General features: G+C 36.1%; 2 protein-coding genes across 7 annotated transcripts; both read right to left on the minus strand.

Annotated features, from left to right (window-relative positions):
• Nucleotides 1-848: 848 nt before the first annotated feature.
• LOC111405842 (E3 ubiquitin-protein ligase BRE1-like 2) lies at nt 849-13,390 on the minus strand. Of its 6 annotated transcripts, none has more exons than XM_023034907.1 (19): nt 12,952-13,387; nt 7,509-7,670; nt 7,315-7,402; nt 6,983-7,207; nt 6,691-6,858; nt 6,288-6,493; nt 6,097-6,180; nt 5,885-6,004; nt 5,626-5,812; nt 5,187-5,347; nt 4,390-4,461; nt 4,189-4,265; nt 3,505-3,699; nt 3,115-3,187; nt 2,891-2,983; nt 2,635-2,772; nt 2,360-2,562; nt 1,501-1,663; nt 849-1,161 (listed from the first exon to the last, which is right to left on the minus strand). In XM_023034907.1, the coding sequence occupies exons 1-19, from the start codon at nt 13,060-13,062 to the stop codon at nt 1,030-1,032; spliced, it is 2,658 nt and encodes an 885-aa protein (XP_022890675.1). In that variant the 5' UTR covers nt 13,063-13,387; the 3' UTR covers nt 849-1,029. The 6 variants fall into 6 exon arrangements, with proteins under 6 accessions (XP_022890675.1, XP_022890673.1, XP_022890678.1 ...); XM_023034905.1 differs by having other exon boundaries at nt 852-1,161; nt 6,983-7,213; XM_023034910.1 differs by having other exon boundaries at nt 852-1,161; nt 2,897-2,983; nt 12,952-13,386.
• Nucleotides 13,391-20,132: 6,742 nt separating this feature from the next.
• On the minus strand, nt 20,133-21,420 carry LOC111406662 (short stature homeobox protein 2-like). The gene is made up of 3 exons (XM_023036050.1): nt 20,972-21,420; nt 20,249-20,396; nt 20,133-20,159 (listed from the first exon to the last, which is right to left on the minus strand). Exons 1-3 carry the CDS (start codon nt 21,418-21,420, stop codon nt 20,133-20,135), a joined length of 624 nt encoding a protein of 207 aa, XP_022891818.1.
• Between the last annotated feature and the right edge of the window lie 2,339 nt (nt 21,421-23,759).

Raw genomic sequence — 23,759 nt, forward strand, 5'->3', positions numbered from 1 at the left:
TATATATATATATATAAAGAAAAATATTTAAATAGATTGATGTTATGTTTAGCCCATGTTTAGTGTAGATTAAAATAAATTTTTGAATAATGTTATTTGTGTATTAAATAGTGTCCATCGAGAAGGCCTACTTCCGATATGTCATATTTTATTCGAAGCATGCCCATCTTCATTTGAGAGGATGGACATCTCGATGTACATGTAGCGTGATCCTAAATTTTCTAGTGAATTTTGAGAAATTTTGATAAAATATGTGATTAAAAAATAATGAATTCTATAAAAATATATGATTAAAATTAATTATTATCTTTTAATTTAGACTAAACAGGGGCTTAGGTGTAACATGTAGCCCTGAAAACAGTATGGTTTAAGGAAAAATATCAAGGAGTGCAAGGAAAGGAGAGTTCGTACGTGCGAGCGCGACCATTATGCTTCCAATTCAAAACTTGAGACCTTATCCACTTCAATAATTAATGGCCCATTTGGATTCTTCCTACACTGCCACTCCCTCAAATATAAGCATAATTCTGCTTAAATAATTTATTTTTGAAACGTTGCAAACCACCGCAATCTATAGTCAACGCTCGAGCACGACAACGTCTCTACAGTCTACACACTCGAACAAGAAAATGCCTCTATATTCAACACTCGAACAAGAAAAAGATTACAGTAAAAGAATTAAACTATTAACTAGTTTGACACACTTTGAGGTGTCAAAATCGAGGTCATTAATTTGAACAAGTATTTTTAAAAGTATCGGTAAAATTGTGTGCCATGTCCAAGTGTAAATAAAGTTGTCAATCATGGTGTAAGTGTAACAAAACTGTACTGTAAATAATAGTACGAACTAATAGCGAATTTGAAAATACTTTTTTCTTTTTCTCTATTTTGTTGCTAATTTAAAAGTTCTGTAGTCTAGTCAAAATGAAAAGCAAATAAAGAGAAACTCTAGTCTAGTCAAATAAAAGATGAAAGAAAAGTACTGTGGTCTGCAAACTTCGTTTATCTACAAAACCAAACTGAGGTCACTTAAATTTTTACGAATCGAACATCGCTTTGCCCAAATGGAGTTCCACAACCCGGGCACTTGCGAAGGCGAATCTCTAAATTCCTTTGGATGCACTGATAGCAAAATAGATGGTAGCACTTCGTTATTACAACCTGCCAAAATAGTTACCAAACCTGTGAAAACCATTACTACGATCAAAAATACCACGTGCAGATGCAGGCAGATATACCGCTGATTGCTTTTTATAGAAATCGAGACGTGGTATATTTGCCAACGAAACTTCTAAGTGAATATGGATAGCAGTCTGATTAATTAGCAATCAGAAAACATATAGCTGATTGCTTTTACAGAAATTTAGAAAATTATGAGTGAATATGGATAGCAGTCTGATTAATGAGCAATAACTCTTCATGGACACAAAGGGGCAGATGGAAGAGAAGAAAACTAGATGTGTAAACCAGACTTACGTAAACTGATATGTATAGATTTACCTCCTTTGGTCGATCAAAACACACCCCACACTTGAGAATAGCTTTGCAATTCTTGATTTCATCCTGTAGTTTCTGTATTGCAGCCTCCCCACTTTCAGAAGTCATCTCAGCGACAGCTCCGTTCAACTCCATGAATTCTTCATCGAGCTTCTTCCGTTCATTTCTGTTACACAATTATGTTAGGCATAAGAGTTTCTTTGTCAACACGCTGTATTACTTCAATGAATTTAGACATCTGTATAAGACCTATTCATCCTTCAACCACAAACTCCCACCACATTCAAATGCTAACTTAGGAAATTTACAAATTGTAAATTGTAATCTATTATACAGGTGGGGAGGATCTTTTAAAGTTCTATTACACGGGTTCAATAGCTCACAAAAGGCCAGAACTAACATTGGAGGCACCAATCACCTCCACCCCCAAACCAAAGGGAAAAGGTACCACTCCCAAAATGCAGCCTGGGCCTGGCCTCAGGGTGTGGGGGGTTAGCCCAGACCTGCAAAGCCTGATGTCAGAGAGTAACTAAATAGATATTTAATCCAGCAACAAAGTTCCTTTAGATCAAATTCAAGAGTCGAAGACGATGATAGTTACGCTTCAACACATATAACTCATGTGGTCCTGGGTAATAAAAATAACCAATCACTAAAACAGAACTAGTTTTGCCTCTCTACTGATTAAACTAAGGGATATGTTAGCACTGTCCAGACTCGGGTGCCTTGGCCAAACGAATTTCTAGTTTAAGTCCAGGCCAAGTTGGGATGGTAGACTGCCATCCCAATTCCTGATCACCCCCAATAATTAATAAAATAGGGCTCCAAATTATTAGGCAGAACAAACCAATCAAAAGCTCACCTTTCCCTGTCCAGTTCTATTTGAATATCATTCATTTTCCTCTGGATCTGCTCATATTCCTTCTCTGATGAAGATACAGCGGATTTCAGCATCTTATATTCCTTTTCAGCATCTGCTAATTCCCATTTTGCAGTTTCTATCTTTACTGCAAGGTGCCTGTCTTCTTGGACAGTACTTGATGCTTCCACCTGGTAAAGTTTCATCTGCAAGGCCATATCTTGATTGAAATAGGATAACCACAGCTATTATGATTGACTATCAGGAAGAGAACTTACCAGCTCTTCACTCTGGGCAATCCTCGACTTCAAAGATTCCAGCAATCCATTACCCTGTTCAAATTGCTTTTCTAAAGCCTGATTCTCAGCGAGTAATAAGTTCTGTAATTGTTTTGCTTTTACGCTCTCCGAAACCAGCTGTAATTAAATAAAGAAGAAAGACAAGATCAGAGACTATTGTGGCTCACTCAATTAACTAAGTGGATTGAAAAACAAGAAATCACTAAAGATGAGAAAAAAGGGAAGCCATCACAACCAAAACCTTGATATTATATTCATCTCTTTCAGTAACTTGCTGCAACAGGTGCTGGTTCTGCGTCTGCATATCTTCATAAGCTTGACCAATTGTCTGGATTTCATGAACAAACAATAAACAACCCAAGATATGCAAGGAAAGAGGAGAAAGAGCAAGAAGTAACAAATTTCACATATTGACCAGTATAGTACAAAAATGATTTCAAATATTCTATTAACGGACACCTCAATTTCAGAAATATACAATGCCGACTCCCTTTCTTTGATATTGATGACTTCCTTGAGCTCCAAAACGGCCCTGAATGTTAAAGATAGGGAACAATTTTAAGTACAAAATTCAACAAGAAAAATTCTCAATAAAGCAGATAGAAACTAGATGAGAAACTTAAAGCATGAACCTATCATGTGCTGCACCATCCTAAAAGCAGTACATCATCATTTAAGTTGTTCTGAGCGATGTTTTAGACATTTAGGTACGATTACAAATAAGGTAGGAAACTTGAATAGGATGTAATACATGCCGATCAAATATTTTGGACAACTGAAAAGTACTTCAGGGAACTGGGGAATGACCAAAGCATGCAAAAATAAGCAAATTGGGGTCAGAAAAGGTACCTGTCAGAAGCTTCTAATTCAGTCCTTAGTTCAGCTATTTCTGCTTCTGCAACAGAAAGCCTCTGCTGGTATGCAGCCTCAGCTTCATAAGCTGCTCTCACTCTCAATTCAAGACCATGTTCGTCTAGCGCATTTTTCAAAATTTCAGCTTGAGATTGAGCTCTTCGTTCTGATTCCCTAATTTCCATCACCCCTCTTCCTCGCAAAAAGTTGGAAACATAGTACGTTTAGATGGATAAATCTCTCTCTCAGACACACACATGAGAGAGAGAGAGAGAGAGCAAGCATCTGTGTACTTATTTAATATATGAATATACATAAATGTACACATACGTGCATGTGTGTATATTAACGTACATATTCAGGGGTATTCAAATGTCAATTTTTCAAAAAATGAAATACATACAAGACAACCTTCTTTCAGATAAGAGTGTACACATCATTAAGCCCCTGTTTGGCCCCCATTTTTGGAAATGAAAATGAGTGGAATAGTGTTCTTTTGAAAAATGAGTGGTTGAAAAAGAAGGAAAAGTTTTCGATTTACGTGTAATATTATTTTATGGAAGATTGTGTGGCTGAAAATATGAGAGAAAAATGAAATAGAATTTAATGGGGGCCAAACGGGGGCTAAATTTAACTGCTAACTGTAATTAATCAACTTCGTGAAAGGAATAGATAGCTTACCTATTATCATATATTTGTTGACCCACCATGTCCAAATAAAACTCAAGCTCTTGTTGTTCCTTCTGCATTTTCTCAATCTGCAGAAGTTCAACTATCACAATCACCAACATGATTTCGCTCCGCTCAAGAATTTCGAGCAATATGCTTTCTGAGTTGAATTTCAAGAATATAGAAAACCATGGCTATGGAAGCAAAACATACAATTTCATTTAAGGACTTGATCTCCCCGATCTGTTGAGCACATATATCAGCCAAGGCCTTCAGATCAACAGTCTGCCAGAGCAAAACTCAGGAATCATCTAATGAAGTTGACCAGAAAATCAGTTACTTAGAAAGAAAAATAAAGAAATATAGACCATCAAGATAAATAAATATATATAGGCAGAAAACATAGTAGAACTGTAAATATTCATAAAGATCTAAGTATTCTGAGAATGGTCTATATTTTAAGTGGGTAGACAAGATAAGAAAATAAAATTAACACCATGATCGGGAAAATACAATTAGTTCCAAAAGTTTATTTACAAGAACTACAAGGCACGGGAATCCTAGATAGATCACCACTCAACAGCTTCTTGACAAGTATGCGATGATAATTACTCAGTTGAACAATTGAATTTGTTGAAAGCAGTTCCAGAACAGCTCATGAACCTACACTACCACTCTTTGACAAGTTTTGGCAAACACAGTAAAATGACTTCCTTTAACTTTTCCTCTTATTACTATTTCTTTGGGGGTCCATGGTAAATATGTTTCTGAAGGTAGGCTAAATATTACTGATGAGTGATGGCAACAAGGAGATAGAGATGACAAATATTAGATGGTGTTTAATAATTGAAGGGCTGTGTGCACCCAAGACCTGAAGAGGACTGTGAAAACATTTCTATGTGCATAAAGCTATGTTCACTCTCACAATTGAAAGGGCTGAAAAGTTAATTGCAGTTATTTCACAAAAGGAGGGCAAACTATAGCATGCTGCTTTAGCTATAAGAATAAACCTTTTGGTCGAGTAAAGAATTCAATGACTGGGCTTTCTCGCGCAAAGAGTTAGCCTCATCAGCTGTCCCCTTCCACCTATTCACCCGGCTCTCCATCATTCCCATTTCCTTCAATAAAGCCGATGCCATTACCTTGAACTCCTCTTTAACATCTTTTCTACCTGAAGAAAGAATAATTTAGCGAAGCAAACCATGATGTAGCATACTTAGCTCCTATTTGAGGACCATTATTTGATAAAAACAAAGTTTTGAATAATGAATTTTTGGAGAATGTGGAGTTAAAAAGCATGAAAAGTTTTAGGCTTACGTTCAAAATATTTTATTGCGTAAATGTGTGATTGAAAATGATTGTGTAGAATAAAGAGTTTTGAAATACTGTTTGTCAAATAGGGGCTTAATAATATCTGTACAAAGAAATCTACATCATAGCCATATTGACCTGAATCTTGCATAGCTTCTTCCATTTTTATCTCCACCTCATTTTTTTCAAGAACACACTTCTGCAGTTGATGCTCTAGTTCTTCAATCTTTGACTCAGATTTATCAAGTTTTTCCCGTGCAGCAACTACAGACTCCGCTTTTACATTCAGTTCTTTTTCCCTTCGTATGATGAAAGACCTATCAGCCTGAAATTTTACGTTTAGTAAAGATCAGATTCTAGGAAAATCCTTATAAAAGTGTGGAATAAAGTAGCTTACCTGCAAAGACTCTGTTGCCATTTTATAACGTTCTGCCTCAGCATTCCAGTGCTGGAGCTGATCGGTCAGTAAGGTGTAAGGGCGAGATGATAATACATACTTGTCTTCCTTCAGTTCATTCTACGAGTCAAATAACAGAATTTGACAACAAAAATTAAGCCACATAATGGTTAAAGAAGTTTCAAATACTAATCTAAGAAACTTAAATCAACCTGAAGATCCTCCACTTGTTTTAACAAGATCATATTGTCCTCCTGTGCCTCTTGAAGCTCAGAAAGGCGATCCTCAGCCAATATCTACATCGAATTTAACATTAAAATACATATATGCAAACATATATAAATATATGTCAAGAGAAAGAGCAAGCGAAGAAGTTAAGTGGAGCCAGTCACAAGATAAACACCTTTACTTCCTCGATAGACTCTTTTGCTTCCCTTAAACGCTTTGACCTATCTGAAGTCTTTTCAGGAGACACAGTTCCATTCTCTACACCTAAAACAGGAACTGGGATAGGAACCTGTACCCCAGATGCCCCATCTTTCTGCATTTTCAGATTAATCAGTTTTCTTCTGCTTTCTTCAAGATCTGCCATGTTTTCTTCCAGCTCACCTTTGGGAATAGAAAAAATATGAACAGTCCGAACCCAATTTAATATTTTCAGTTACATAAACACACATAAAAGCCAACAATAAATTCACGCAGCCAGATATCAGTTACCCTCCATTTCAAACTAAAATCTGCTAACAGTATGACCTAGCGTGAAAAATCCTTGTGTGCCGATTTGGGAGGGGTGGGGGAACGAATACCTGCTAGACGCTTTATCTCGGATTGATCCACTGAATGGTTATTGATGCAAGTCTGAATTTCATCTGCATATTGTTGATGCTTCAAATGAAGAACATCAATGGCCTCGTGCAGATGACTCGCCTCCTCTTTCATTAAATCATCCAGCTTATGTAGTTGGATGATAGCATCTGTCAATTCCAAATTGCAAACAGATTCTTGTAAAATATCATATAACTATAAATACGTGAGTGCATGGGCACAAAAGGAATGACGACTGAAAAAATTGGCCTTCTACTCAAGTTCTCTCCTGACCTTCTGCAGATTGGTTTCCCTGCAAAGCCTGAGCGATGTCCTCAAGTTTAGCTCTCTGAGCATTGATAGTATCTTCCAGTAATTTCATCAATTCCCGTGTAGAAGCCTGACGTGATGCAAGAGCTTCTTTAATATAATCAATTGATCTATCAGCTCCATCCCTTGGAATGGAATTTGTTTGTAGTAGCCTACAAAGGAACATATCCTCCGGAGGACAAGATGGAACTGAACCTACAGGTAGAGCCAGCATCTTTAATATATGTCATAAAGAGTTTAATCCTGTTCATTACTTCAAAATGAACTCGAGTAATCTTCAAATGCACACACACTACCTCGAGAAGAATCAATGCGATCTAAGTGTTTTAAAGCACTATTGCCTGCCCCAGCTCGCACTCCAAGTAAAACTAGATCTTCATCTAACTGCATAAAGTCAATAAAATAAGCAACTAAAGAATGAAAATCTTGTGACATAACACAGCTACGGTCAAACAGAGAGATTATACAAGAAGGCCCGTGTATGAGTTACCTGATTCCATAGTTGATTCACTTTAATCAACATATTGTCATAAGAAGCTTGTTTGTCTTTTAATTCCATGATGTTGGCTTCAAGATCATGTAACTCTTGCTTCTGTGCCTCTAACTGCTGAACAAGTTTATGGTTCTGGTATTGAAGCACTGTGGCATCAACCTGTCAAAGAATGAATTTTACGATAAGCTAACTGTCATCTTACTCTCCCTCCTTTCATTCGTGGCAGGACTTAATGGACCAACCCATGCATATGTATATATATAAATTGTGCACTAGGATTCACATTTTAAGAGAGAACACAATCACACAATTCAATACAGGGAACCTTACTAAAAAGAAGTCAATGGAGAGAATTTATGCCTTGTGCCTTATTTTATGAGATTTAGTGAAAATTTGAAGACAAGGGGATATTACATTGTGAAGGTAAGGTAAAATGCACAAAGAAAAAGATAAAATAGAAATGGTTCTTTTCCGAAGATGAATTTGTTTTCTTTCCAAAAGAAAAATCATAGTAATTATGTTCTTGTCTTGACCTTACTTGCTTCCATCAATCACAGCCATGTGCTTAACAATTATAAACAAGTATATAAATTATATTGTGAATGCATATACACGTACCCCACATGAAAAATCATGTGATATGCAACTGAAAATTTCGCAATTCCAGAAACCTGGATTGCTTCCTACAATTACATCACAAATGTATAAACAGCATCAAATTAAACAAAAAGTGCTATAAAATGTCAAGTTGTCATAGCAGGAAAGACGCCGCCTTGTCAAAAAGGAAACAGGATAATACCATCAAAAATGATTTCAATAAACATGTACTCTGGAGTCTAGGAGGTCTCAAATTTAGTAAACAAGATGAACATAAAAATATAAAGTAAGAAGCCAATAAATGTTTTAATGATTTTCCATATATTTGCGTATAGGAAACAAGAACAGCTGTAAAAAAATATACTTACAAAGAATGAAACACGAATGACAGTTTACGTTTCACAAGAGACATTAAGAGTAATACTTCATTTCAACTGATGGTGTACAAAATTTAATTAACAATTAACAAATTTACTCGCATCCAGTTAGATTGGGGAACCTAAATCTGGATCCAGATCTAAGGATTGACGATTCGAAGATCTAGAAAATGCTAGATTTGTGAGATCTATCGAGGGAATAAAAAGGACCTTTGCAAAATCAAAATCTATGCTTTACAGGGCAAATTTTAAAACATATATTGAGCAAATATACCAAGATCAGAACATAAAAACTTTACTAAGTTTAGAATTTCTACCCAATTTTAAGTTCTAGGAGGGCTGGTCATTAGCTCATCCACCTCATTTTTCAGAGTGCTCATAAATGATCAATAAAAACTCAGGGATTGTTGAATGGTCGCTGTTTCCTACCAGTAATGAAGCATTTTCGGGAAGATGAACAATGTATATGCCAGAGAAAGAGAATTCAGGAGACCGACAGAGAGATGGAGCAATGAAAAGAGATCAGGTTATAAAGACCCAATTTTAAGTTCTAGGAGGGCTGGTCATTAGCTCATCCACCTCATTTTTCAGAGTGCTCATAAATGATCAATAAAAACTCAGGGATTGTTGAATGGTCGCTGTTTCCTACCAGTAATGAAGCATTTTCGGTAAGATGAACAATGTATATGCCAGAGAAAGAGAATTCAGGAGACCGACAGAGAGATGGAGCAATGAAAAGAGATCAGGTTATAAAATTGAGGATTAGGGCCGGCGGGACACTCTCTAAATGTACAACCTAAAAATTGAGAATGACAGCTAGAATCGAGTATTTAAAGCATGTATCGTGGGCCTTAAGTCCATAAGGCTTAGGAGTAGGGTATAAAATCCAAATGCCTCATGATGTCGACTCATTCTAAATTACTGGGTCATTAATTAGAAAACTGTATGATCCAAATATCAAATAGCCAAATGGCCACTTACAACATCAGACAGAAATTTTTAATATTTTCAGGTAACAACCATAAAAACGTTACAGTCTAGTGCGGTTGTTAAATGTAAAATGGTCAGAAAAATTAAAAAAATAAAAATAAATAAATAAATAAAATAGTTTCCATAACAGGTATCCAAATTTCCACAGTGTCACTGCAAGTGTATGCAATTACAACAAGAGTAATGTTATTTGCACTCGCTCCTTGTTACAATCGTCCTACATGGCATATATGTGGCGATTAGTGATTTGATGCATTAATATGATAATTTTTTATTGTCTTATGCATCAAATCATTGACAATGTATTAAATCACTAATCTCCACATCTTTGTCACGTAGAGCGACTGTAAATAACATTATTCTTACAACAATATGAGAACTTCAGTAAACAAAAATAATTAAAATAGCATGACAAATCCACATGCACAGATTGTCAACAGGAATACACATTTTCATGAGAGACAACATAAAAGACAAAGGTACCTACATGAAAAGTCCAACATTTCAGAGGCTATGTAGAGTTAAATAGACACTTGTGGAAAAAATTTGTGGCTTTTAGATATAAATTTTCATCTTTTCTCCACTATGAAGGGAGAGTAGGAACATGTTGTGTGAGAATATCTTTGTATAACAAAAGATAGACGTCACGTGTCCAGCGAGAAAAGATAGCGGTTGCCTTTCTGCTGCACCTTCATAAAAACCATGTAAACGACAAGAGTATTTTACGCTGACTCTATAAGGAAATTTTTCAAAATAAAGCAACTCAATGGAAGTTTGAAACCCATAGGCATTTCAGACACTTGGTCATTTAAGCTTCCATATTTGTGTATTGCTCTCACAAAACGCCATTCCATTGCAGAAATATAAAAGTCACTTTTGTTAACATTGACTGACAACAGAAACTAAAATCAGAATTTTCCTATTCAATAAAAGTAAATTCATAAGCAGGTCCAACACGAGATCGATAAAGATAATGTTTGCTTACAAGCTTGTCAAAAAGGAAACAGGATAATACCATCAAAAATGATTTCAATAAACATGTACTCTGGAGTCTAGGAGGTCTCAAATTTAGTAAACAAGATGAACATAAAAATATAAAGTAAGAAGCCAATAAATGTTTTAATGATTTTCCATATATTTGCGTATAGGAAACAAGAACAGCTGTAAAAAAATATACTTACAAAGAATGAAACACGAATGACAGTTTACGTTTCACAAGAGACATTAAGAGTAATACTTCATTTCAACTGATGGTGTACAAAATTTAATTAACAATTAACAAATTTACTCGCATCCAGTTAGATTGGGGAACCTAAATCTGGATCCAGATCTAAGGATTGACGATTCGAAGATCTAGAAAATGCTAGATTTGTGAGATCTATCGAGGGAATAAAAAGGACCTTTGCAAAATCAAAATCTATGCTTTACAGGGCAAATTTTAAAACATATATTGAGCAAATATACCAAGATCAGAACATAAAAACTTTACTAAGTTTAGAATTTCGACCCAATTTTAAGTTCTAGGAGGGCTGGTCATTAGCTCATCCACCTCATTTCACACTTCCACGCTAGAATTATTTGTATTACCATTTGACTTGAAAAACAGGATTAAACTTTACAATATATATTAATATTTTTATGCCAGTATTGTCTCAATGTTATGGATCAGTGATTGAGATACGGTAAATTGTTAGTCGTTTCACCTTCTTGTCATTTTTGTCAACTTCTTTTAGCGAGCGTCATGGATTTCATCAATGGGCTCTCCTAGTTCAATGTATATGCCAGAGAAAGAGAATTCAGGAGACCGACAGAGAGATGGAGCAATGAAAAGAGATCAGGTTATAAAATTGAGGATTAGGGCCGGCGGGACACTCTCTAAATGTACAACCTAAAAATTGAGAATGACAGCTAGAATCGAGTATTTAAAGCATGTATCGTGGGCCTTAAGTCCATAAGGCTTAGGAGTAGGGTATAAAATCCAAATGCCTCATGATGTCGATTCATTCTAAATTACTGGGTCATTAATTAGAAAACTGTATGATCCAAATATCAAATAGCCAAATGGCCACTTACAACATCAGACAGAAATTTTTAATATTTTCAGGTAACAACCATAAAAACGTTACAGTCTAGTGCGGTTGTTAAATGTAAAATGGTCAGAAAAATTAAAAAAATAAAAATAAATAAATAAATAAAATAGTTTCCATAACAGGTATCCAAATTTCCACAGTGTCACTGCAAGTGTATGCAATTACAACAAGAGTAATGTTATTTGCACTCGCTCCTTGTTACAATCGTCCTACATGGCATATATGTGGCGATTAGTGATTTGATGCATTAATATGATAGTTTTTTATTGTCTTATGCATCAAATCATTGACAATGTATTAAATCACTAATCTCCACATCTTTGTCACGTAGAGCGACTGTAAATAACATTATTCTTACAACAATATGAGAACTTCAGTAAACAAAAATAATTAAAATAGCATGACAAATCCACATGCACAGATTGTCAACAGGAATACACATTTTCATGAGAGACAACATAAAAGACAAAGGTACCTACATGAAAAGTCCAACATTTCAGAGGCTATGTAGAGTTAAATAGACACTTGTGGAAAAAATTTGTGGCTTTTAGATATAAATTTTCATCTTTTCTCCACTATGAAGGGAGAGTAGGAACATGTTGTGTGAGAATATCTTTGTATAACAAAAGATAGACGTCACGTGTCCAGCGAGAAAAGATAGCGGTTGCCTTTCTGCTGCACCTTCATAAAAACCATGTAAACGACAAGAGTATTTTACGCTGACTCTGTAAGGAAATTTTTCAAAATAAAGCAACTCAATGGAAGTTTGAAACCCATAGGCATTTCAGACACTTGGTCATTTAAGCTTCCATATTTGTGTATTGCTCTCACAAAACGCCATTCCATTGCAGAAATATAAAAGTCACTTTTGTTAACATTGACTGACAACAGAAACTAAAATCAGAATTTTCCTATTCAATAAAAGTAAATTCATAAGCAGGTCCAACACGAGATCGATAAAGATAATGTTTGCTTACAAGGGAGCCATCACCAAACTCAAAATGAATATGTGCGCATTTCTTTACTTAACTGAGATATCCAGAAACTATACGGCTAAGAAAAACAAAAATCCCAAACAATCAGAACAGTTTCTGGATTTTATTGTACCACCAATTTTAGATCATGAATTTCATTCTAATACTCGTAAAACATAATCAACCTATTTTTGCTCCATTTTCAATAAGCGCCAATTATTCAATGTAATCAAATCAACCCGTTTTTAAAACCCTAGGCCCGCACTAAATTCAATTAACACCCCACAACACTGTTTAACAAGATCTATTTGATGATAATCAAGAGAAAAATACAATTGCATATCGCTAATGCACACAAGCATTTATTTATACATAAACTTAGAGAGACAAAGAGCGAATTCAGGATTTTTACGGGTTTGTTGTCGTCGGACGAAGACGAAGAGTTCCGAGCCATTGACGAGTTTTCCTGGTTGTTGTTGAGGTGCGGGCGCTTTTGCTGTGGCTCTTCTGGTGACGATTCCATTTACGCCGAAACTAAAAGCTGCTTCTTCCCTATATCGATAATCACTGTATATAAAATTATAATCGGAACCATCACAAGAATTGAATTCCTTTTCTCTGTGATCTCAATATATGTATGCTTATGTATACACGATTCAAGAGTATACAGATTGTTTGTTTGAGCTGTGAATTTGCTGTACTGATAAACCCTAGAGTGAATACACTGTCAGCAACGGCTGTATCAGAGCTTTCAGTAATTTACATTTTGTGATTTGTGTATATTTATATGAGAGAAATTGAAATTAATCTTTATTTCTTCACACTTCCACGCTAGAATTATTTGTATTACCATTTGACTTGAAAAACAGGATTAAACTTTACAATATATATTAATATTTTTATGCCAGTATTGTCTCAATGTTATGGATCAGTGATTGAGATACGGTAAATTGTTAGTCGTTTCACCTTCTTGTCATTTTTGTCAACTTCTTTTAGCGAGCGTCATGGATTTCATCAATGGGCTCTCCTAGTTAAGTGCTTTTGACGACTAAAGTTCTACAAGAGCTCGACTGAAAGGAGATAGGGAGGAAATTCGACAATTGGAAATAGAAGCAGCGTTGGCTCCTTATTTTGTCTCTTTGTCTTCAGTTTAGCCTTCTTTTCCTTCACCGTAACAAATAATTTTCTTTTCCTAGTCAAGTGCTTTTCACGACTAAAGTTCTACAAGAGATGGACTGAAAGGAGATACAGAGGAAATTCGAAGATTGGAAATAGATGTGGCGTTGGCTCCTTATTTTGTCTTTTTGTTTTCAGTTTAGCCTTCTTTTCCTTCACCATAACAACTAGTTTTCTTCCAAAAAAAATTGATAACGACAAGGTTTTAGAAATGAAATTTGAAAAACCAGGTAACATCTTGTAAATTACAAGAATCCTAGAAAACGTTGTGACTGTCACAACTTTAATGAACTAAATGAATAGAATTAGAATAAATAAGAAAAAATAGTTACCTAATTTAATGGATTGTGAGTGATATTATTTTTTCTCTCTCATATTCAAGTTCCGACTATCTATATTATATATTTGTCTTGTATATCATGTAACACCATATTCTTATGCTAAAAATAAATAAATAAATAAATAAATAAATTGAAGATGCACACCAAACTCTCAATTGAGTCACACACTAGAATTTCTAATGAAGTCGTAGCACGTTATTCCGTCAATGAAAGTCACAGAAATGAAGTCATGGTCCATAATACCTTATCATTATCCATATTAATGGAAGTCACAACAATTATCATGAAGTTCCATAATTGTATTTTGAGAAACATGATTCATCACACCCAATTGAAGTCACAATTCAAGAAACATTGTATCGGTTAGTCACAATGAACCATTTAGCCATCAATTATTATTCAAACATGATTCGTCACAACAAATTGAAACCACAATTCACTAAATTTCACATCAATTAGTCACAATGAACCACTTAACCATCATGTTTTTTTCCTAAATAGAAAGACACTAGGATTTTACAGAACATAATCACAAATCGAATTCACAAACACATCTTTCATTTTTGTTGTTCGAATTTTGCCGGTTCTACTTTAATCTTGTCATCCTATTGAATTTTCAAGTGATTTCCATGGAATGATCTATGTTCAGATTTGCTTGGGTATGGATGACCCCAAAAAATAAATAAACCCACTTTTGCTTCCCAAGACCCGACCGACTTCTCTTAAACCCAAATCTCAATCTTCTTCGAAGACCTTGGTCTGCAATTTTTGACAAATAATTACCCTTTCCCTACTAAACTCAATAGCACCATTGTTGACGGTTGATCACGTTTTTCTTCATCTTGACACTGGACTCCTCAAGACTCTCAACTTGCAGTTGAACCACACAACTAAATTAGAGATTTTATGGTTGAATGATAGTCTAGTTGTGAACATTGAAGACGTTGTATTTGTCGCTACTAATATTGATATAATTATACGATAATTTCAAAATATATGCTATGTTTGAGCCACATTTTTTCAAAAAAATACATTATTAAATAGTGATTTGACATCATTTCAACCACACATTCTTTATTTTTTAACCACACATTTCTAATCAATACACTATTCCAAAATGTATTTTTAGGAATATAATGTGGCTCAAACAAGGGCATAGCATACGTAGGCAATATTTGTAGTAATGTATAGAATTATTTTCATTTAAATATATGTTGCTTGAAAATATATATGTATGTGTGTGAGAGAGAGAGAGTTAAGTACCCGTCACCTGCCACATCATTTAATTGGTGAATACATGAGATCTACCATCAATTAAATGATATGTCATGTCATCGGTGCTTAACACAAGATAAGCACCGATACTTAGAAGATCATTTTCGTGTATATATAACTTAATTTTTGAACCGACGACAAAAAAGGTATGACTTTGACTCCTCCACTGAATGGCTCCTTTTAGGTTCGTGGAGTATTAAATACAAGAACCGAAATTATCAAAGTATGAACAATTAGCTAATTGAGATGAAAGGAATAAGATTTAGATTTGTAATTTGATTTTTGTTTTTGGGATGATCTTCCAGAATGAGGATATGGTAAAATGGTGTAAATTAGAGATTTTAGAGAGAAAAATAGTTTTGAAATGTTTAATATATAAATATTAGTTAAACCCGAATTTTCAAAAACAAAAAAATGAAAAAAATTGAAAAAGGGATACGGTCTAATTTTTCATTTTCTAAGATCGGATTCCGAGCTTTTAGTGGGCCATAAAATTGATCCAAAATCTCTTACCCAGTATAAAAAATATTTGGTCCCGGCCTTATATAGATTAAAATCAATTTTTTAACAAATTTTATAAAAGTTAATAAATCTGTGGTTGAAAAGTTAGAAATTCTATGAAATATATGGTTAAAATTAACTTAGCACAATTACGAGGGAACAAATAGAGAGCAAGTCTGACTAAGCTTGAACAATTTACTTATAAATAAATATACTTAAAAAGTAAATGAAGACTGCAATGTCATATTTATCCCTATCCCTATAACATAAAAGAGCCACTTTGTATGGCATAGGAATAGTGTCCATTTTTTTACTTTCCCTTTTTTTTTTTCCTCCTCTTCCTCCCTCAAAACGATGTCGTTTTTCTTTTTACTATCATCTCCACTCGATTATAAATTAGCTTTTGCAGCCTCCCTTTGCTATTAACCTTTCCTTACACGTTAAATCAATTGGTTTTTACTGTTTGCTTAAGATATATGCAAAGACGAATTAATCTACTTGTACCAAATGTCTTACCTAATTTTTGACCAAATTTAGCCTTCCTTTGCTATTAACCTTCCCTCACACGTTAAATCAATTGGTTTTTACTGTTAGCTTAAGATGCATGCAAAGATGAATTAATCTACTTGTAATCTACATGCAAAGACTTTTATCGTCTCTCTCTCACTTTCCCTTTCTCTCTCTTTTACACTCTCTTTCCAACTCTCTTGGTCGGGTCTTTCTTTTTCCACTGAACCTATCCCCTCCTCCCTCTCTAAGGCCCCGTTTAGGAGTGATTTTGAGAATTGATTTTGTGATCGTTAGGAGAAAAGTGAGGACCACTTGTGAGAGAAGAAGTCAAACTTTACGATTAGAATGGTGAAATAACGATCAAAATATCAATTTTTTAGGGTGAAAAATCACTCCTAAACAACCTCTAAGGCTTTACAAAAATCTTCTCAAAAGTTTGATCAGATGTCAAAGCAGACGGGGTATTTTTAAGTTTGACCCAGTCAAAGGGAGGAAATTTCACTTTGACTTTGAAAATCATGAATATTATCACATTGGCCTCTTAAATGTTAAAAGACAAGGATGCCCTTAAATGTATTATACATTTACAAAACAATGTATTGTTGAAAAGACTTTACTATTCTTTTAGTTAATAATTGAAAATCAAACACTTCTCCACTTATAAAATTTCAAAACGAGCTTCCAAGACAGAAAAACTCTCATCTTTCATCTGCTTGAACCTCAACATCTCAAAAAATGTTCAAACTCTGAAGCCGAAAATTTTTTTCATATCAATTTCTTCAAATCAGTAAGGATATTTACGCATGTTTAATTTCTTTTTCAGTAAATTAGTATACGTTTGAATAGAGAAAAATTATTTCCACATAGTAATAGTTAGTATTAATTTTTTTAGCAGATCTTACGTATGAAAAAAAAATTGAACAGATCTATAATTTTTTTCTTCTACGTAATACGGAAAACAGAAAAGCAGTCGACTGTTTGGCTGTTAAACAGCCAAACAGTCACATGACTGTTGGCTGTTTAAGTAGCCAAACGTCTGTTATTTCGGTGATTTCGAATTGAATGAAAATAATCGGTGGGAATGGAGATGGACAAGTGACATACGTGGTTGTATTGCAATTCCCATAATAAATAGTACACCATACTTAGAAATGTACCACGATTTGCAAAATAAGCTGAAGGTCAATCAATCTCAATACGATATGCAATTGAGATATCTATTCAACGGTTATAGGGATTCATCCATTCCGATGCCATTGGTATTCGTTACTAATGATGCTGAATTAAATTATCTATTAGAATTGAATAAAATGCATCGGACTCCGACTGTTCTTAGTATGACTTTAATTATGAAAGATGTTATTGAAGATGAACGCAAAGATTCAGATAGGGCGGAAAACAATGATCGAGATTTTTGGGAGACAGTGGAGATAATTCCTGCGGATGATGTTGTTATTCTTGAGACAGTTGCTTCTGATCGTGATGTCGCTGTAACGCGCAGAATTTCGTCGACGGTTGAAGACAATGAGAATATAAACGAGTTTACAAATGAGAATTTGATTGCTTTATCCCGACAGAGACATGAGTCGGGTGGGAGTTCACAGGTTGGAACAAGTGGACCGTTCTCCAATTCTTCCCGTGTGGCTCCCGATTATGAGGACTTGTATGTCGCGCAACTGTTTGAAACCAAGAAAGATTTGCAGGAAGCTGTGCACCGGTTGACATTGAAATAAAACTTTGAGTTCAAGATAAAGAAATTAAACAAGTCATTGTTGACAGTTGCCTGCGTCGAAGGCAGTTGCAATTGGCGCTCGAGAGCAACTAAGATGGACACGAATGAGTGCTTCGTAATTCGCAAGTATTCACGGGAACATACTTGCGAAGTGGGAATTTTTCGAAACGATCACAAGTAAACTCGAGTATGGTTTATTGGTCGACAGATAATCCACAAGTATCAGGACCCACGGACGATCTATAGACCTTCGGACATCATTAACGACGTCCGTCAAGAGTATGGAGTGGTCATGAGCTGCAAAGCCAAAAAATGTGCGTTGGAGGATTTAATTGGATCGGTTGAGGACAGCTATGCTAAATTGGCCAGGTATTGCTATAATATGGGAAAAACTAATCCTAGCACGACATTTTTTATTGAGACGGGGGGCGATAATTGTTTTAAGTATTTCTTCATGGCTCTCGGACAATGTATTCGGGGTTTTCAAAATGTAATGCGACCCGTAATTCTAGTTGATGGTACAACTATGAAAGCTAAATATCAAGGTAAATTAATTATTGCTACATGTCAAGATGTCAACATCCAAATTTACCCTATTACATTCGGCATAGTCGACGGTAAGAATGATATGTCCATGCGTTGGTTCTTTTCGAAACTGAGGGAAGTGATCGAGGAAGTCGAAGACCTTGCCTTTGTAACCGATCGAGGACAGTTTATAATAAACAGTATCGCTGAAGTTTTTCTAGAGGCACATCACGGGTATTGCATGTACCATATACAAGGTAATTTGAAAACTAGGTATCGGGCAAAGGCATCGTTTCATTGTTCAAGAGAACAGCCGAAGCTTACAGTGCTGAAGAGTGTAATAAGTTCATATTTGAGATAGGAAGTAAATCATTACTGGCATTGGAGTATCTGACGAACATAGGGATCGAACATTGGGCGCGGTCATACTTTCCAAGACGTCGATACAACATGATGACGTCGAATAACGCGAAGTCTCTCAATGCATTGTTTAAGAAGGATCGAAAGTTACAAATTCTCGCAATGATTGAGAACATTCGTAATAAGTTGCAACAGTGGTTTCATGACCGACGTGCGGCATCACAGAGTTGCAGTAGCGTGCTAGCCCCAGCTCAAGAGGAGAAACTCTTTAAGGTGGCAGAGGTTGCGAGGAAACTGAATGTGAAAGTACTAGATGAGTTCTGCTTCTCCGTGCAATGTGCACATAATACGGCATATATAGTGGACTTGACTGATAACACATGCACCTGTACGAGATTTCAGTTAAAGAGTTTTCTATGTGAGCATGTAGTTGCGGTGGCCATATATCGAGATTTTGTAGCGAGAACGTTATGCTCTTTGTATTATACGACTGAGTCTTGGAGAACAGCATATGCGGAGACTATATTTCCTCTGCCGAATGAAACAGAGTGGGAAGTTCCAGAGCACATTTTCTCGTTTAATGATTTGTTGCCACCAGCAGTTGAACCGCGTGGTCTTGGACGTCCAAGTACATCTAGAATACCATCTATCGGAGAGTTTCCTCGACCGCGTAGGTGTGACAGGTGCAGAGCCATAAAGCATACTCGACAATTTTGTACCAGTCAAATTTCCCTAAATGACAATTAGACAGATATGTTCAATATTTGTTCTTCATAAATGTTCAATGTTCTATATTTATTCTTGATAAACGGTATATACAATGATTTACATGAAAAAATTAGTTCCATTCTCATCATATGTGTAAAATAAAAAAAAATCAACCTACAGAAAAATAATTATATACATTGAACACAAATTTAAAATTATTTCATAATAAAAAAAATATTCACATTTACAATGTGAATGTTATATATACCGAACACAAATTTACAATTATTTCATAATCACAAAAAATAATTAAATTTACAATTCGAATGTTACATATAAATAATACAAATTTACGGGTCGCCATTAAATTCGAACAAATCACATGCTAACTTCTTTCTCCAGTTCTGTATCTACGATTGGTTGATTCCATCAACATTATATCCTATACTTAAAAATTCAAGGTACTTAATGACAAATATGCTGCAGTCGCCGCTACAATTGAACAAGAATGAATCAGTTCAGTACTGTGTAGCTAAAAAACTAAATCTGAAAGATGAAAACAATAAAGTTCAAATACTTACCTTACGGACTGTCGCGATGTCATCGTGTTCCGAACAATCTGCAATTTGTCCTCTACAGTCATCCCCGCTTATCTGGCCATCATAGAAACAATTACAGCTACAGTATCCAAGTTTTGCTCCAACTGGCTTTGCGTCAAACATGAATGATCTGGGTCGTACACATATATAGTCGTGTCAGCAAAAACGATCTCCAGATTAACATAGTGCTTATTGATACACGCTAGAATGTACATATGTGTACAACCCTCTCATGATTTTCCCCAACACTCGGCGACAATCTTATGACCCCTCGAGCATATATTCTAGCACCGTGTACTCGTTACCCATAAATTGGAGCGACTGATACTCTATGGTAAAGACACGCAGGAACAAGGTGTTTAATATGACTTGACCATGGACGTCAAATATTTTGGATGTCTCTAAACTCAATCTCGCAGCAAGTCCATGGCAAAGTCGATGTGCTACATCAAGAAACACCAAAAAATTATTTGTTATTTTTTTAATAAACACAAAGTGACGTATACATACAAAACACGAAATTAATAGTTCACTTACATCGTCAGCGAGCCAAACTCCCGAAGTCGTGATATCGTTAAACCACTTGTAAGCGTCCGAGACTGTTCGGTTACCTATCGTGCGAGTAGCTTTGAAAAATAGGGAAATGTTAAAATAAGTATAGACGAGTTAGCGTACAATGCTTTATTAAAATCATACAATACTTACTTGGGGATAATTCTCCTCCACTCCGTCTCGAATGCTTTCCACTTGACATTGTCCACCTCTCTGAATAAGTTCGGGTACGTCCCTTCGATGAACGTCCTCCTCTTGACCTCAGCCGTGAAGGAGGAAACAACATACTGTGACGGCACTCTCAACCTCTTGCCAACCACCAGCTCCGTCTCATCAACAACATGTCTCTTACCCTCAATCACGATGGGCGTCCTCTCGCCCTCTGGGGCCCCTTCCTCCGTCGCCACCTCATTTGCCCCTCCCATTGGGGCCACATCCTCCGTCGCCACCTCATCCGTCCCCCCATCAGTACCTCCCCCTCCGTCGCCACCTCCTCCGCCCCTCCCATCGGGGCCTCCCCCTCCGTCGCCACCTCCTCCGTCCCTCCCATCAGGGCCTCCCCCTCCGTCGTCCTCCATCGGGGCCACCCTATACCCCTTCATAGACAGTCAGAATGACTCTAATGTCTCGTCATGCCAAAAATGTGGGTGAGCCCCCTCTCCATCCCATCTCTGCCACCCTCTCGATCTTCTCCACCATTCCCTCTGTCCCCCCATCGCCTAGCGGCTAAATCTCTTCTAAGTGTCGCTACCGCATCCTGAAGGTCGACAACGCAAGACCGTAGCATTCCAACATCATGGGATAGATCGTCAACCCTCCCTGTCATCTCTCGTCCCATATCGTCGACCCTCCCTGTCAGACAGTCGACCTTCCCCGTCAGATTGTCGACCCTCCCGGTCAACTCTCGTCCCAGATCATCGACCCTCTCCGTCAACTCTCGTCGTAGCGCCCTGACCTCCTCCGCTATAAATCCAATCAGACGGGTAAACAAATCATCAGTGTGTGTCGGCGATACACGGGGGACGTATCTAGACTAGGAAGAAGGAGATACCCTCGACAGTGGCAATGCCAATGGCGACGGCGATGCATTGGCGTTGCCCTCGACGGAGGCGATGCCAATGGTGGCAACGATACCCTCGACAGAGGTGATCGTCGATCAGCTGGACCGCCCTCCTACATAAATAACATTAAAAATTATTCAATAAATTTATACGTCGACGATATTCAATAAATTATATTTAATTTACATACCCAATCTCGGTCCACACTCGGATTAGACATCTGCTCGTCTTCGGTGTGCGGAACATCTACATCCCGCACAAGACCCCGAACCTCCTCTTTCATCGACAGCGTCAACTCAGGTATGACTTCAAGCTGACATATTGACATTTGAACTAGTTAACGATCATGTAAACAGATTTAAACTACGTATAATATAAATCACAAATGCATAATACTTACCTGAGGATCGTCGAGGAGGGCCGATAACTGTTTCCCAGTGGGATATCCCTCCGCTTGCGATGATCTCCAATGATGCATCCGAGGGCATCGTGTCTCCCCTCGCTTCGCGAAGCGGGCTCCCAGTGCAGGGATTGTCTTATACACCTAAATCTGCAATACATACACTTATTATGCATAAATGTAATAAACTAAAACTTTAACTTTAATTATATTAAACATTTACCTGCACCGCTAAGGGCAACCCATATGTATCGTATTTACGCATTGACCCCCTGGGCCTCGAGTGTAATCTGGTGAAGACATGTACGGTATCTTCGTAGCATCTCCGGCCCCATGGATAGTTGTTGAACACATCAATGTCGTCAACAACTTTCAAATGAAAAATGTCGATGATAGTCTTCTTGTGATGACACCTCATCACACTCTCGAGGATGTAGACCAGCCCAAACTTCAATCTATCTAGCATCTGCTCGTACCCCCTAATCGCGACCATCAACTCGGGTAGATGCACTGATCCATGTCCCTGGAAGTATGTCTCGTACAACCTATTGCTTCTCTCAATGGCTGTATCGTCGCCCGTAATCCTCAGTCCAGTGATCAAGCTAAACTCATAAATCGAGAAACTGACGACCTTGCCCCCAAGGTCGAAGTGGAGGGAATCGCCATCGACTTGCCTCAAAAGTCGACATAAAAGTGCATCGATGATCTGTCCTGAGTACTGCATCTCTCCCATCTGGTACAGTGGCCACAAGAAGGACTGTCGCAGCATATCTCCGTGATGATCACCGCAGTAAAACTCTCAAAACTACTGTTCTAAGTAGCTTTCCCCGCCATCCGTCTAAACTCCCCACCTAAATAATACTCCATCCTGCAAAAATTCAAATGTTAAAACATTGAATAATAGATAATAAAGTAACGCGTAATCTCAAAAAATCAAGACAACCGAATTATAACTATCATACAATACGCAAGACATTGACGCTAATAACAAAATAAATTCAATGCAAATTTAAAAATTAAAATAATTTAGTTTATCTTGTTTATTACATTTGGAAAATATATTTACAAAAAATATTTCAAATTAAATACATTTAAAAAAAATAAAGAATATAAATATTATTTAAATAAATTATAACAAAATCAAAGATTATTTCATAAAAGAAAAATAAAAGGAACGAAATAAATTGTTAATTTCGGACAACATTATCTATTCAATTATTAAATTATATAAAAAAAGAAATTATAAAAAAAATTAACATAATTATTATTTAATCAAATTAATCTTGCAATCATTTGGAAAATATATTTATGAACAAAAAATTTCAAATTAAATACAGTTTTAAAAAATTAAAAAATAAATATATTATCTAAATAAATTTGAAAAAAAAATTCAAAGATTATTTCATAAAAACAAAAATAAAAGGAACAAAATAAATTGTTAATTTTAGATAATATTCAATTATTAAATTATATAAATAAA

The sequence above is a fragment of the Olea europaea genome, chromosome 12 (assembly GCF_002742605.1).
Source record: "Olea europaea var. sylvestris chromosome 12, O_europaea_v1, whole genome shotgun sequence".
Lineage (NCBI taxonomy): Eukaryota > Viridiplantae > Streptophyta > Magnoliopsida > Lamiales > Oleaceae > Olea > Olea europaea.

Bases quoted from the DNA above. Each gene is read 5' to 3' on its own strand.
- LOC111405842 (XM_023034905.1), bottom strand. From the start codon at position 13,062: ATGGAATCGTCACCAGAAGAGCCACAGCAAAAGCGCCCGCACCTCAAC. The intron at 7,671-12,951 runs GTAAAAATCCTG...ATTCTTTGACAG, and splicing joins CGTCCGACGACAACAAACCC to GTTGATGCCACAGTGCTTCA. The intron at 5,813-5,884 runs GTAAGCTACTTT...GTAAAATTTCAG, and splicing joins TGGCAACAGAGTCTTTGCAG to GCTGATAGGTCTTTCATCAT.
- LOC111406662 (XM_023036050.1), bottom strand. From the start codon at position 21,420: ATGAAGGGGTATAGGGTGGCCCCGATGGAGGACGACGGAGGGGGAGGC. The intron at 20,397-20,971 runs GTAAGTATTGTA...TGTACGACCCAG, and splicing joins TGGAGGAGAATTATCCCCAA to ATCATTCATGTTTGACGCAA. The intron at 20,160-20,248 runs GTAAGTATTTGA...GTTCAATTGTAG, and splicing joins ACATCGCGACAGTCCGTAAG to CGGCGACTGCAGCATATTTG.